This window comes from Sinohyriopsis cumingii, chromosome 13, assembly GCF_028554795.1.
Source record: "Sinohyriopsis cumingii isolate HCF-2022 chromosome 13, ASM2855479v2, whole genome shotgun sequence".
In the NCBI taxonomy this organism is placed as follows: domain Eukaryota; kingdom Metazoa; phylum Mollusca; class Bivalvia; order Unionida; family Unionidae; genus Sinohyriopsis; species Sinohyriopsis cumingii.
In genome coordinates, this window is record NC_142973.1 from 7,375,221 (window position 1) to 7,390,461 (window position 15,241).

Sequence of the window (15,241 nt, forward strand, 5' to 3'; positions counted from 1 at the left end):
TCTGACTTTAATAAAAACACATCCCCTGAGTCAGTGTCCACAAACCCAGACTCCAGTTCCATGTACCCAAAAGAGAGCCATTCTTTTAACTGTTATTTGTCACAGAATGTTGCAATCACTATACTTTAAATATGAAAAGAAATTAGGATAATCACGTTAAACTGACTTGTGTCTTTATTCAGATCTTGATGTTTCACATAATTCAATGTTTTGCTTCAGGTCCTGATGTCATCTATCATGCAATTGCTCTGTCAGTGTCCTCCTTACTTGTTGAATCAGCAGTTGTTCTGTCAGTGTCCTCCTTACTTGTTGAATCAGAAGTGTTGTTGTTCATTAGCAGCTGAAGTGTTTTTTGCTTTATACAGTTTCTCTTTACGCTTTTGATGTTGTTCATAGATACCACTTAATATGATTTACCAGTGTTGCAGTACTTTCTCAGCTGTTTCTGCCAAAATCATTTCTTGGTTGGCCTTTCCTTTTTATCTCACCACTGCCAGAGGACAGCTGATTCTTAGTCCAAGTATCAAAAGCCACCATGCACCACCTTTGTTACCATTATTACTTAAACACCTGAAGAAAAAAATACCACATTTGGCCTAAACTCTCCAGGTTACAACAGTAATGTAATCAATTAAGAGCTTGTTATGTACAAATGTTAGCCTTAATCCAAATACTCAGACATGCATCATTGCACTGTCATTGCAACAGTTGCAATGACTTGAGGAGGAATATTTTTTCTTTTTTCCAGCTTTTAAAACAAACGAAAATTATTCATTTTGAAAAGCAGTAAATTTCAGCAATAAAATGGTATGTCTGGTAGACAGCCATAATAACTCTTTTTGTCCTGGCACCTGTAGATGCCTGTGTAAAAGTCAAGTACACACTAATTACAGTTAAACCAGGCTTAGCACCTGTAGAAGCATGTGTATGTTAAAAGTCAAGTGAACACTAATTATAGGTAAACCAGGCAATCTATTCCTCATTCATAGGTAACATGCTTCACTTTGTTTACAGCTTTTGATAGAAGTAGATGATCTTGATAACAGTAAGTGGCATACATGGGGATAAATATTACAAATTCACTAGTCTTTCCAAAAACTGAGTATAAAATTACACATTTCGTCAGCATGGTCAAAGCTTTCTAAGGCAAATTAGACTTTCTTTTCCACAAGGCCAGTGGGCACTTCACTTAAAATACTGGAGAGGTCTGATCTAAAGTTAGAGTGGCATCAGGCTATCAGATATTTTCAGGACTGTTATTTAAAGATCAAGCTATGCATGTAAGGAGGGGGGAAAAAAGATGAATGAGATTGATTCAGACGATCTGAATTAATTTGTTTCTCAGTATTAAAACTGATAAGAATAAATGCAAAATGAGGCACGCAACTTTAGTTCAGGTACTTCGCATGTAGTGGATCTCTAACATCAAGAGGGATACGATGCAACAACAACTAAATGCCAATGCTTCAGTTTTTTGTAACATTTTAATTTTTAAATGCCAGTACAACCTTGCCTGTTGGTGATACTTTAAATAACGGTTTGTCTGTAATAGTTTAACACTGACAGTATATCGTATTCCCCTTAGGTTACTAGTATTTACCCAATTTTTGATAGCAAATTTAAGTGTTTTCTTCCTTTTTCAGGAAATCGCTGCATTACAGGACCACAGCTAAGTTTGGAGGGTAACACTGTAAATGACTCACATGCTGAAATAATTACAAGAAGGGGATTGTTAAGGTAGGCTGAAATATTTTTGACTTTGTGTTTTTTTTTTAAGCTCATCTCTGTGAATTAAAGAACAGTTTTACTATCCCCTGCATCTGTAATCACTTCGTATTTGTAGGCAATTCTCAAACAGTTGTAGATCATTTAACTTAAGTAACTTTGTGTCCATTGTGCAAAACTTTATAGCAACTTTAGTAACTGTCAATAACTTGTACTTTATGAGGTGGCCTTTGTGTTAGCAAATGTTATTAGTTGGTTGGATGGTTGGTTTTAATGGCTGTTGTGACACATAATTGGCCATATCGTGTGGCTATTGTGACACATAATTGGCCATATCGTATGGCTGTTGTGACACATAATTGGCCATATCATATGGCTGTTGTGACACATAATTGGCCATATCGTGTGGCTGTTGTGACACATAATTGGCCATATTGTGTGGCTGTTACGACAGATAATTGGCCATATCGTGTGGCTGTTACGACACATAATTGGCCATATCGTGTGGCTGTTACGACACATAATTGGCCATATCGTGTGGCTGTTACAACACATAATTGGCCATATCGTGTGGCTGTTACGACACATAATTGGCCATATCGTGTGGCTGTTACGACACATAATTGGCCATATCGTGTGGCTGTTACGACACATAATTGGCCATATCGTGCTGAAGAAAAGCATGAGGACCGTGAGAAAATGACCAACTTAGGGTGGCTGACAGGTATAGAACTCAGTAGTGTTGCACTTAGGATTCAACAAGCATTGGATATTGTGTCCCCTTGGCCTCAGAATCTGAGGGACACACTGTGCCCCCATATCCTCAGAATCATTGTGACCCCATGGCCTCCAAATCTAAGGCACACACACTGTGCCCCTCTGGCCTCAAAATCTGAGGGAAGCACATGGTGTCACCCATGACCTCAAAATCTGAATGACACAAATTGTGTTGCCCATGGGTTCCAAATCTGAGGCACACACTGTTCCCCTGACCTCAAAATCTGAGGCACACACTCTGTATCCCCCTGGCCTCAAAATCTAGGGGACACACACTGTGTTTCCCAGGGCCTCCATATCTGAGGGACATGCATAATTTCAGAATTACAAAGAAAATTGCTGGAAAGTAGCTGCAGATTTATTGAAATGAATATCAAGCATGCAAATGGCCATAAACACAGACATGTTTTCATGCTTGGTTCACCTGAAAAAAGCTCCACTTGGTGAATTTTTTGTTCCAGATTTTGGTCTTGTTTAACAGAAGTGTTCACCTGTTATCTACCATTGCTTCTGTAATAACTTTACTTTTCTTTATTTTTTTCTGACCGCTCTGATAGCCTAGTGGTTAGAGCATCTGTCTTGGATGTAGGAGGTCTCAGGTTTGAATCCCTGCAGAGTCAAACCAAAGACTTGTAAAAAAGACTTGTAAAAATGGTACTAGCAGCTGCCTCACCTGGCGCTCATCATTAGCATGCCCCAGTACTAGACATCACTATAAACTGTCACACTACACTAAATGGTAAAATATGTGTTCCAGCAAGTGTCTTCCTTCAGAAACCGAGTCCCTCTCATCATTAAAGAAGTTGCAAAAATTTTTGACACATTCGGCTGTTCATGACTTTGCAGTGAATCTCAGCGGACAGTTGGGCTTCTGGTGACTCACTGTGACCAATGAAAAAAAAAAAAAAAATTAGTCAGAGACCATATCTGGTTAGTAGGAAAAATACATCATCATTGTCATTGTGACTTCATGAATGACATCATGTCATTATGAAGTGACTAAAGGATTCTCAAGCTTGCCTGAACAATGAAAAGATATGAAAACAATGTAATGATCGGATGTTATGGTTGAGGTGAGGTTAAAATGTTGCTGGGTTTGTTAGTGACTAAGTATGGTATGAATCAGTCATTAGGAAGCTTACCTGGCTTCATTACAAGTGCCTTATCTGCTAAGTTTCCTATTGATTCTGTATCATTCCATACTGGTTGACTAACAAATGTGGTAACTAATAAAACACCTACCAATGTTTCATCTGTTATCCTTTGTAGGTTTTTTTATAAGCACCTTCTGCAGTATGACCCCAGTAAACCTAGTCAGATGTTTGAGATGGGACCCACAGGCAAACTGAGAATCAGAGATGGCATCAAATTTCACCTCTATATTTCTACAGCTCCGTGTGGAGATGGGGCCCTCTTCTCTCCAAGGTAAATACAGGACTCACGGTACTAATTCCACTCCAATGGTAAACATATGGAAATACTGTCATATTCAAAATTCAATAACTTAAAATTTATGGGTGCTGATAATGACACCTATAATTTTTTGTGCACATCAAACCTTGGTGCAAGCTTATCTGTGGAGAACACCATATGACCCGCGGCAATTTGTTTACATACGTGTGCATGAAACACGTGTTATTGATTCTGCACCAAATGAATCAGGTGCTACTTTCAGTATTGAGTACTCCTGAGTCAAGCCTGTAAAAATGCTAAAATTGCATCAGTAGAAATTTGTCAATATTTTTTTTACATTACATATAGGATAAGCTCTCAAAAGATATTTTTCCTAAAATTTTAATTTTCATTATTAACCAATTATGGACCACCAAACCTGTAAATACTCTATTATTTCTTCACCCATTTCTAGACTGGTTCACAGTTCTTCCGTATAATTAGTACCGTGTGTCCTACAGGCTGGAAGTTATCCAGATATTGTAAAGCAATATTTTAAGTAATACGCAGTCAAACCTGTACATAATTGATCACTCAGGGACAAGATAAAATTTGCTTTATTAACATGCATCTGTTATATGGAACACTAGTCTTATAAAACAAAACATTACTAGATCTCAAAGCTCCATGAACAAGCTATTACTTGGGGGAAATATATGAACTTAAGATCAATCGTAACAAACTCTATAGTTGCTTTCCACACACCCTATTTCAGTTAATTATCCACACACTTATCATCAAAGGTGACACGATATGGAACTAGCAGATGGGTAGTATAATGTACAGAGTAATTGTCAAAGCCAGTTGGACCTTAATGGACAAAAACAAAGTTGTGAGCTAAAGGGAGACAAATCTGCAAATTTTTAGGTAACTAATGTCCATTATACACAGCAATTTGAACCAGAAATTAGAGTTGATTATCTGCTATATAAAAACTTAACATATGAGGATTTTCAAGGGTGTCCCTGTCTTTTGGAGAGGTGTCCTCATTATCTAAGTATCATCTAAGCATACTTGCCAACCATTATGCTTTTGGCATAATCATTACACTTTTTTTCCACCAAATTATGTCTTACAAAAGACTGCATATGGATTATGGTTTATTTTTGGTACATTAAAAAATAAAATAAAAATAAAGCAATAAAAAGTTAGTTTTTTCTATTTTTATCGTCATCTCTTTAATTCCACTCTATACATTTGAGAATATTCATTAGTCATTCAGCCCTAATTCCTCCTGTAGGCATGATGAGACTGTAACCTACTTCTGAGCTCTGTAGCATCAAGGTCATTTAAGATAAACCAAAGTGAGTGGTATTACAAACAAGCAGACAGATGTAGCTCAACAATGATACCAAATAATCTGGACTTTTAGTCGCATTACAAAATGCAGAGGGAAAAACAATATTTTTAGACCTGATTTGTTTTTGCACCAGAAATTTGCCAATTGTCAGAATAGGAAGTTGCATCCAGCTTTTAGACTTTTTGACCTGTGGTTCAAGGCAGACTGGTCAGAACTGCACACAAACATGTGAACATTTGTAAAAAGTAGGATAAGTTGGGGATTGGGAGTAAGAAGTGGCCAGGAGACAAAAATGATGGGTCCTATAAGCAAAAAAAAAAAGAACTCCCAACTTTTACCCTTCTGAACATGTGCGAACTAAATAGCCAATGAAAAATGATGTTTCTAGCTCAGCTAGGCATCATTCAAAGTGAAGCATTCTGGAAGCAGATGTATTTGGATGTATTCAGAATTAACCTCCAAAATGAATTTCCTACCCACATTTCAGGTGAAAATGACAAAAATCTATGGGGTCGAATGAGTTGACGGCTGCATAAGAATAGAGTAAGAGTACTTTCCTTATCTGCTATTTATAGCAACTGTATATTTGCCAAACAGATTCATTTTATTGATAAGCTAGCTAGTTAGTGAACCAGTCTATAATTTGAGTATGTCTTGTGACAGGAGATATGATTTCCATCATCATGTGAAATGGAAAAGAATTTTCAAGAATTATGTCAAGTTGAGAGATAGCATCAAGCCATTGAACTAATTTGTGCAACAGTACTAGTCATAAATAAAGTCTGCATGTACTTTACAAACTTTTCAGTTGAACATAATGTTTATTGTCAATGAGTCAAACTTTTAATTACGTTTTCCAGCTTTACAATAGCAGTTATTGATATTTTGTTAAACCTTCCTGAAAACTGGTCAGTCTTACGGAAAACAATCAACTGCCTTACTGAGACAGACTTGTCAGGGTTGGCAAGTCTGCACTATCACTAGTGATATGGAAAGCAGGAGAATCAGAGTGTCGCCTTATCCTTATTGCACCACTCAGATGGGAGAAGTCATGGATCAGTGACCTCATCAATCTCACAATGGAAACTCCTCGGAAAATTTAGATTTTCCCTCATCTACTCAACCAACCACAACAGCAGTCATTTCATTCCTACCCAGACCTTTGAACCTGCACGTCTGGATCACATTAAACAGGCCGTCAGAAATAAACAATTCTCACAACCAGTCTTGGAGAGAATTGCTCATGCAAGAAGGCCCTGCACTCTGAAAAAGCATAGAAAGGCAAATGGCACTTTTTCACCCAGTGTTGCACAAGCGAACACATAATACCTCTCTGGGCATCTTTACTGCCAATAGCAAATTTCCTCTGGCTTTTCAAAGAGAGAAAATTTACAATAAGTCAATAAAATGTTATTGCTCCATGATTACTGACACCTTTTGTCACCATGGAAGGAGGGATATCAGACAATACAAGGACTTACATGAAATTTTCTCCATCTTTGATTATCCATGCCCAAAAATATTATCCCTGTGCCCAAAGCAGAATCTATCTTGGGTATTATCCTGGCTGAACAAGACACCTTTTGAACCACTCTCAAGGGCATCTCTGGCACACCTTTCATACACCTGGCATTAGCAATGGTGGGCAGAATTAATGAATACATGCCCTATCAGAAAACCTGAGTTACATGCAATTCTGACACGACGAGTCAGTCTTGCTCATGATCACATTCTCTTCCATTACCAAGAACAGGCTACCTTCCATGGGTAAACAAACTTTTGTCATGAAACCTCTGTCTGGTCTGAACACATTAGCTCAAGACCCTCTTTTTATTTTCTGTCAAGAACATTATAATCATTCAGCTGGTTTCCAGAGCATACACACCAAAATATTTTGTGGACAAATGTTGTTTGTTTTCAGAATCAGACTAGATAAGAAATTTATATATGTGAACTTTCTGGTAATTCTAACTAAAATTCATTTTTCCAGTTACACTGTATGTAAATTTATGAGGGCATGAAGAAATTTAATGCAGTATATTGAAGGTGGACATGATGCTTGCAATAGATCAGATTCTTATACGGTGTGTGTATATATACTAACCAGTTTATGCTTTACATATACAATATTTTTTACAGGGATACGGCTTCCAACAATGCCCCTCTTCAGAATCTGAATAATAGGGAACACAATCCCACAATCACCAGCAATGTGCAGGGCCTTCTCAGGACCAAGGTGGAAGGAGGTGTGTCTATAACAATGAAAAATACTTTATTAATCTTCATATATGTAACAATTTTTCCCATTGTTTAAAACCCAGATACTGAAAGATTTAGTATCAGTTTAACTCATGCCCTGTGTCACTGTCACCAGTCTATGTAACCTAAAAGTGCTTAGTGAAATAATTAATTTAATTAGTCAGTCAGCCAAAAATATTGTGTGAAAAATATAATGTCATGATTGTTCCAAACAGCCTCATATAAATGCACTGATTGACACTGTATATGATATATAGAATCTATATTGGGTTTTTGGACAGAGACAAGAAAATCCCAGTCAAAGGGTTACATTATTTGTCTCCCCACAAGGCAAACCTCATGGATAGACATATAATGAAACCCCGCAATTGGGATTTCCTTGTCTCGGTCCAAACCCCAACATACATTATTTATCTCACCCAATATTTTCCTTTAAAGTAAAAAGAACTCTTCACTGGTGTAATATAGTTCACATGCAAATGTTTACATGTGGCTTATTAATACAAATATGTAATGAGGGCTGTGGTGTGACCGTTGCATCCGAAGTACACAGTTTATATGCGTGAGCAAAAAAAAATTAAACAACATAAAATATTAAATAGTAATGAGGTATTATCACATTTAATATATGGATGTTATATGAAATTGACAATAAATAATATTTATTACAAAAAATTGTTTCATTTTCATCAGTTTCAATTTTGAAAAGTTATATTGTAAATAATGAAACGATACTGGGTACTCAACTCTACTGTAGTTATGGTTGCTTAGAACAAGCTGTAACAAAGAGTAACATGTTGCATTAGATTATGGGTTAGTGATCTGTGTTACTATCATAAATAGCTCTCCTTTTCTTTGGAGGTGAAACTGTTTGTGACATACTTGTGTTTTCCTTAATATTGATTGTGAAATTACCCCTATGTATAAAAGACCTTCCAAATACAGACCCTAGCAGATAACCATGTGCTAAACTTAAAAGTTCACGGATTCTTTGAAAATTTATTTTTCTGTCATGGAAATATGGCAAGTGCTACAGTGAAATTTGCTTATGGATTAATGTGTTGATGGATAAATGAGTCCTTCTGGCTGGTAATTACATTATTTGTCATTAGATATTGTAGGTATATTTTTTATTCAACTGGGGCACAATGGAGATGCTTAACAGAATTAGAATAAAGCATGTTTAACATCACACATTTCTGGCTGTTACTAAGTTTTCCTTAGTTGTTAAAAGAGTTTGGAGGCAATGAAGTGTATAGGTATATAGTCTATATGCATGGATCAGTATTTTCTGTTATAGTTCACTTCACATAGCATTGTGGATTTTATCCTATCTGTAGCACAGTTAATTTTCAGGTCAGCATTGTTAAATTTAGCTAACAGTATATAATTTGTTTCACATGAGGTATTTAAAACTTGTTCGGTAGCTTTAGCTACATTTAATGACCCTGACCTGAAAATGTACTGAGCTAGGCTTGCATATAGGATAAAATTGACTGTGCTGTATGGAACAAACTAGCATAATACCAAAAAGCTTGACATCATATGTGTGTGTCTTTCTCTCGAAATGTTTTTGTATGGTGTGTTCTCAAAGATGGATTGACCTTAAGTTACTATGTTTTTTCATATTTTTGTTTGTTGTTGTTGTTGTTGTTGTTTGATTTTAGAACAACTAAATCAGGCACAGCAGAAGACAACAAGGGTTTCATATTTTAAAAGTAGTTCTGAGCACGTGGACACCTTGACTGAGACGACTGGTCTGAGATGACTAGACTGATATAAGAAAAGTAAGGTTAGCAAAACAGCTCGATTTCTCTGTTGCATGGGTGAGAAATCCATGTGCTTAGGATGTCATGAATTTGTCAGCCCATGTTTTTTTCCCCGTTTAATATTAAATGGACACATTTTGCCAGCCATTCAAAAATTATTGCTTGTTTAAAAAAAATTTTTTGGTTGCAAACTAAACATTTATGCTTTTTCTAGTGATGTAAAAAAAAATTTATAGCATAGTTTCTTTCTGAACTTATGTAAATAACAGCAATGCCCATCTTTTTTTTCCTCGGATACTTTGTTCTAGTGAGAACTAAGAAAAATAATCCATCATATAATATGGCTATAATAGTTCTGATTGTCATGTCAGAATTTGTGGGCAGGAACTTGGTAAGTCTTGTTCTTGTCTACAGATTGTAATCCTTTAATGGGATTTCCATATCATACAACAATGTGTATGATGGATTTCATAGCCCAGATAAGACTGATTTGATATTTATATTTATGTGACCTAGGGTCATCTGCTGTCCATCCTCAACATAACATGAATATTGGGCTTTTCTTCTTAAGCAGAGTGGAGATAACGTCTGTCCTATGATGTATGACTGGGAATTATGCTAATTCTTTAAACTTAGTGCCAAAACATGAACATAATTCATGCATAATTTTTGTAAGCCCTACATGATTTTTAAAAAAATATCTCTCCTATATTTAGAAAATTCTCCATTTCTGTCATATGTCTGCCTTAAGGCAGAACATAGTATGTTATGATTTTGTCCATTGTCTGTCTGTCCATTTATCTGTTGCTAATTTTGTTTCTGCATAGTAACTTCATTTGTCCACCATCTGCAGTTACCAAACTTTGTCAGTGGTACTTGGGTAGGAAGAACCTAATTGATTTGGGGTAAAAAGTTTAGAAGTGAAGATCAATGTGATTGAAATCAGAAAAATATTTTCTGAACATGAGCTTTCCAACCATGTGCTTTCCAGTTATCAAACTTTAATGATGGCTTGTACTTGGGGTAAGGAAGTACCCTAACAATTATGGAGTTAAATGTTTAGGGTCACTGTGACTGTTTCCACACAGATTTTGGTTATTTACATAGAGGACTTTTAAACATGTCATGGGACTCTTGTTTAAAATCAGATGGGATTTCCACCCTAAATTTTTAGCTCAAGAATAGACTTTACTTGGTTATCACATTGAGGGGACCCCTGTTATGAAATATATTATGACACACCATGAAGGTCTATGAAGTCATATACTGTAGTGTAGTTAGCCTTCACAACATTGTATTTCATGGAATTTTTGTTTTCTATTAAACTGCATCTGTTGAGGCAGTATGTAGCATTACTAATAACTATATATGTGGGCATTCATAGAGCCAGTACATGGTCATTTTGTTGTTGTTGTTTTGGACTCAACATCATTCCTCAGTGCACGAAAGGCTATAAGTGGCAGCCAGTATAACTGGTGAAGGAAGAACCTGAAAGAAACTTGGTGAGAATCACTGACTCATGGGAAGCTACTGGCAGCTTTCTCACATATCCACCTTGGCCAAGCCTGAGACTTGAACCCTCATGGACAAAGTTTAGATGGCACTGATTGGGAAAACAATGCACTTTAGACCTTTGTGAATTTTGTTTTCATTTTTAAGAACTTCATAGGTTAAAAGTATATAAGATATTAATCTGAATATCACCTTTTTGTGTATTGTCAAAGTTGTGTCCACTATTTGACTTGGAAGTTTGCCACAGCATTGTGAATTTCATTCCCACTCAGTAGGTCAATAAGTTAACTTTCTAAGGACCTCATGGATTGCTACCTAATTTGGTATGAAGATCAATAACAATAATACCCTAGTTCCGATTTGATTTTCCCTTTTCCATCAAAGTTTGAATGAGTTACTGACCCTGTTTAACAGTTTTGTTGTTTTTTATTTAATTTGTGCCATGTTGGCTTAAACATTTGTATTATCTTATACTTTCCAAGTTATTTTCTGTTGTATCTCCAATCATCAACAGTTGTACATCACCCAACTTTACTTTTCAACGATTTATAATAATAGATGGAATATCCAAAGACTATAAATTCAAGAGGTATAAAGTTTTGTAGTCAGGCTAGACCATTGATTTAAAGTCTCAACAAAATATGGACCCAGTATTTATATTCAACATATTCAGACCTACCCACCCATCCCACTGTTGCTGTATGTGATGGTAAAAGCACCACTTATTTCATTGTTTTTAATACTAGTGATATTTATAGTAGAGAGTAAAACATACCTCATGATACATTATGAAAGATGAGGAAAAAAGGAAATTGGCTGATTATGAATTGATTTGCATGCATAATTTCACCAACTTTAAAGCTCTGTACTAAAATAATGAATGTTGCTACCGCTTTGGTAGCCTCCTGGTTAGAGTGTCCACCTCAGATGTGGGAGGTTGTGGGTTTGATCCCCGGCTGAGTCGTACCAAAGGCTTGTAAAAATGGTACTAACAGCTGCCTCGCTTGGCGCTCAGCATTAAGATGTTAGTGTTAGGACTGGTTGGCCTGGTGTCAGGATAATGTGACTGGGGTGTGACATCGTGCTACATGTCTGTGGTATGATGCCCCAGTGCTAGACATCACTGTAAACTGCCACACTGCAGACATCGTAGCGATATGACTGAAAAATTGTTAAAGCTATGTTAAGTATCCAAATCACACACACACACACATACTGTTTGTGTCCTTTACTTCCAAAAGCACATATTTATATTCACTTATGATAATTAATATTCACTAAAACTTTATGCAGTCCAGTGAAATTTAGAAACACAAGAAATGTAGCAATTAAAGTTCAATACAAATAAATGCCAACCACAGTTTGTACATTTTTCATAATTTTTACAACTATGAACATACCTTTAATTTTATGGGTTGCCTTGATTGCCTGTGTAAACTGCAGACATTAAAACTATTATCTTTACTTGATCTTGAACACCAAAATGACCTTAATCTACTGATAAGTAATGCTGATATAATTATCTACTAATAACTGTCATCACTTGAAACACTGATTCACTCAGTCTTTCAGACAAGGTACTCTAATGCATGAAATAAATCTTATCCTTTATAGGCACAGCATTGACTGGGTCAGGTGACTTTTTTGGTAATAATCTTGAACTCAGAATTTCTCATGATACTGTGTTGCATGTCCTGTTCTAATGATTACTTTACTGCAACTGTTAAGCACATTTACTTGTATTTATAAAGAACTTTATCTAATGACACTGTACTGCAACTGTTAAGCACATTTACTTGTATTTATAAAGAACTTTATCTAATGACACTGTACTGCAACTGTTAAGCACATTTACTTGTATTCATAAAGAACTTTATCTAATGTTCTTGACAAGAGAAAAACATTTTTATTCACCAGGTGAGGGAACAATTCCTATTGAGCCGAACTTTGATGGACAGACATGGGATGGCATTCAGAGAGGTGAAAGGCTACGAACGATGTCATGCACAGACAAGATTTGTCGATGGAATGTTGTAGGAATGCAAGGAGCTTTGTTAAGTCACTTCCTTGAGCCGATCTATCTGGATTCTCTTACTCTTGGTAAATGATTCTTGTAATAAAACCTTTACCTTGCAGTGTCACAAGTTGTTTTAGCTATCTTTAGGTCACTGGCTATTACTTATTATATGAGTTTTGGAACCAGTCTATCTGTGGTGATATGTTAAATACTGTATTTATAAGAATGATTGTAAAATATCGGATGAAAAACCAGAAAAAATTAACTTAATATTTTAGAAGAAGCCAGTGTGCTGGTAAATTGTACACAATAGTTGGCTTAAATTTTGAATTTTTTTACTGGGCACCTCAAGAAATTTTTGGCCAGAATGAGGTATGCAGTATATCATTTTTATTGTTTTAAAAGTTTCCTCCTGGATAGATCATAGATAGGATGATTCACCAATCTTACTATTGAAGGAATTTGGCCAGATATTAACACTGACTTGAATTTGTTGTTTGTGCCCTACATTGTTTTGTCACACTGGATTTTAAAAAGGCATGCATAATGAAATGATGTGTAATGCATTTTTTCAGCAGCTCTGTTGATAATATGTCACTGAAAATCTCTGTCATAAATAAATTTCAGCGCATAAATGTTTCATTGACAGTTCCTGGCTTTCGAAAGTGGAACTATTTTAATGCTTTTATTAAAGTCTAGGGATAAACAATGTACAGTTTTTCTACTAAAGTTGTATAAGAATACTAAAAAGTTTTCATATTTTGTTAAACTGGTTGTATCAGCACAGTCAAAACCAGTCCACTAAAATGAGGTTGCATGGTCACTATCCATTATATGCCTTATTTTGCACCAGTAACTTCACAGTGTCTTTATGATAATTGGTTCTGCTTTGTTTAAAATATAATATTCATCCATTTTCACAGATGTATACTGATTTTATTATGGGTTGCTGTTGTGGGTTTAAGACCATTTTCAGCACATGACAGGCTATACATGGTATCCAGTATATGTGGTGAAATATTAGTGATCTATAAAGATGAGTACCTTAGACCACTCAAACATATGTGGCCCCTTATTTAAGTTACAATGATGCAAGTGTGGCCCCTTATTTATATATGGCTCTCTGTCTCAGTTACAATGATGCAAGCATGGTCCCTTATTTATCTTTGGATATCTGTCTCAGTTACAATGATGCAAGCATGGCCCCTTATTTATCTATTGCTCTCTGTCTCAGTTGCAATGATGCAAGCGTGGCCCCTTTTTATCTATGGATCTCTGTCTCAGTTGCAATGATGCAACCATGGCCCCTTATTTATATATGGATCTCTGTCTCAGTTACAATGATACAAGCAGTTAAGGAAGCATACTTAATGAAATATTTTGTTTTGGGAATTCCTTAACACTGAAACTGACTGCTTGGTTTCTTAAACATGGTGAAAATTGAAGTTGGTGAAGAAAGAGCAGTTCATTCCAAGATTTACTTCCCCTTTCTGCAGTTACTGTAGACACACACACACACCCTCTTTCATATAAACATTTGCCAGACAGTATTCTCTAAATGGACAAAGGCTAATGATAAAAACTTTATGTGAGTACATTCAGTGATATAAAAAAATGTTTTGAGAAATGCAAAATTTAGAATTTTTTGTATATGGACCTAGAGTATATGTAACAATTCTGGCTTTCCTTCCTTTATCAGAGTCATGTTCAGTGTGTATTGCAGTTTATTTTGCTTAAGATATTTACTACAGAGCCACATAGAAACCAGAATACTTCTTTTGGGATATATTAAGATGTTTCAGAGGGAAACTTTGGTTTCTTTTTGGAAAATGCTATCAGTTTCTTCAATATCTTCAAAGTAGTAATTGCAAGACAACTATAAATTTACAAGAGGTTTCAAGAAAAGATTGCTTAATTATGAATATTTATTATCCAGGTAAAATTTGATTTGAGGTCACAGGCAGGTAGGTATTTTATGTGTTCTGGAAACATCTTATGTGTGGTAGTTTATTAAATACCATACTTAAAGGAATAAAAAAATTATTAGCAGAAAAAATCAACATTATTTTTCAGAAGAGGCCTGTATATGAGTAAATTATTTGCATTATTAGGCTTGAATGTACAGTCATTTTTATTTTATTGCTGTTACTGCAGAGATACTACTGGCTGTAAATGTGAAGATCTCACTGAACTATTTTGATAATTGGCATCTGCAAGGAAATTTTGTCAAAAGCAAGGAATGCAGCATCATTCTTTAAAAGTTTCCTCTTGGATAAATTATTCATAAGATTTAAGCATTCATTTTCTGATGGTACCACAAATGTATAGTAATTTGTCCAGATATTGATTGTTGCGTGTTTAGGCTCGAATAAACAGTAACACAGAAAGAGTGAAAACAACAAGCTTTTTAAACTTCAGCAGTTAATTTAT

At 35.6% G+C, this 15,241-nt stretch overlaps 1 protein-coding gene across 1 annotated transcript in view; it reads left to right on the forward strand.

Annotated features, from left to right (window-relative positions):
- The window catches only part of LOC149784906 (uncharacterized), a 56,055-nt gene that overhangs the window by 24,041 nt on the left and 16,773 nt on the right, over window positions 1-15,241 (forward strand). Inside the window, exons 5-8 of the mRNA XM_089978502.1 lie at window positions 1,644-1,737; window positions 3,772-3,927; window positions 7,394-7,500; window positions 12,712-12,894. Of these exons, the coding sequence (XP_089834628.1) occupies window positions 1,644-1,737; window positions 3,772-3,927; window positions 7,394-7,500; window positions 12,712-12,894 (540 nt within the window). The remainder of the gene's footprint in view (window positions 1-1,643; window positions 1,738-3,771; window positions 3,928-7,393; window positions 7,501-12,711; window positions 12,895-15,241) is intronic.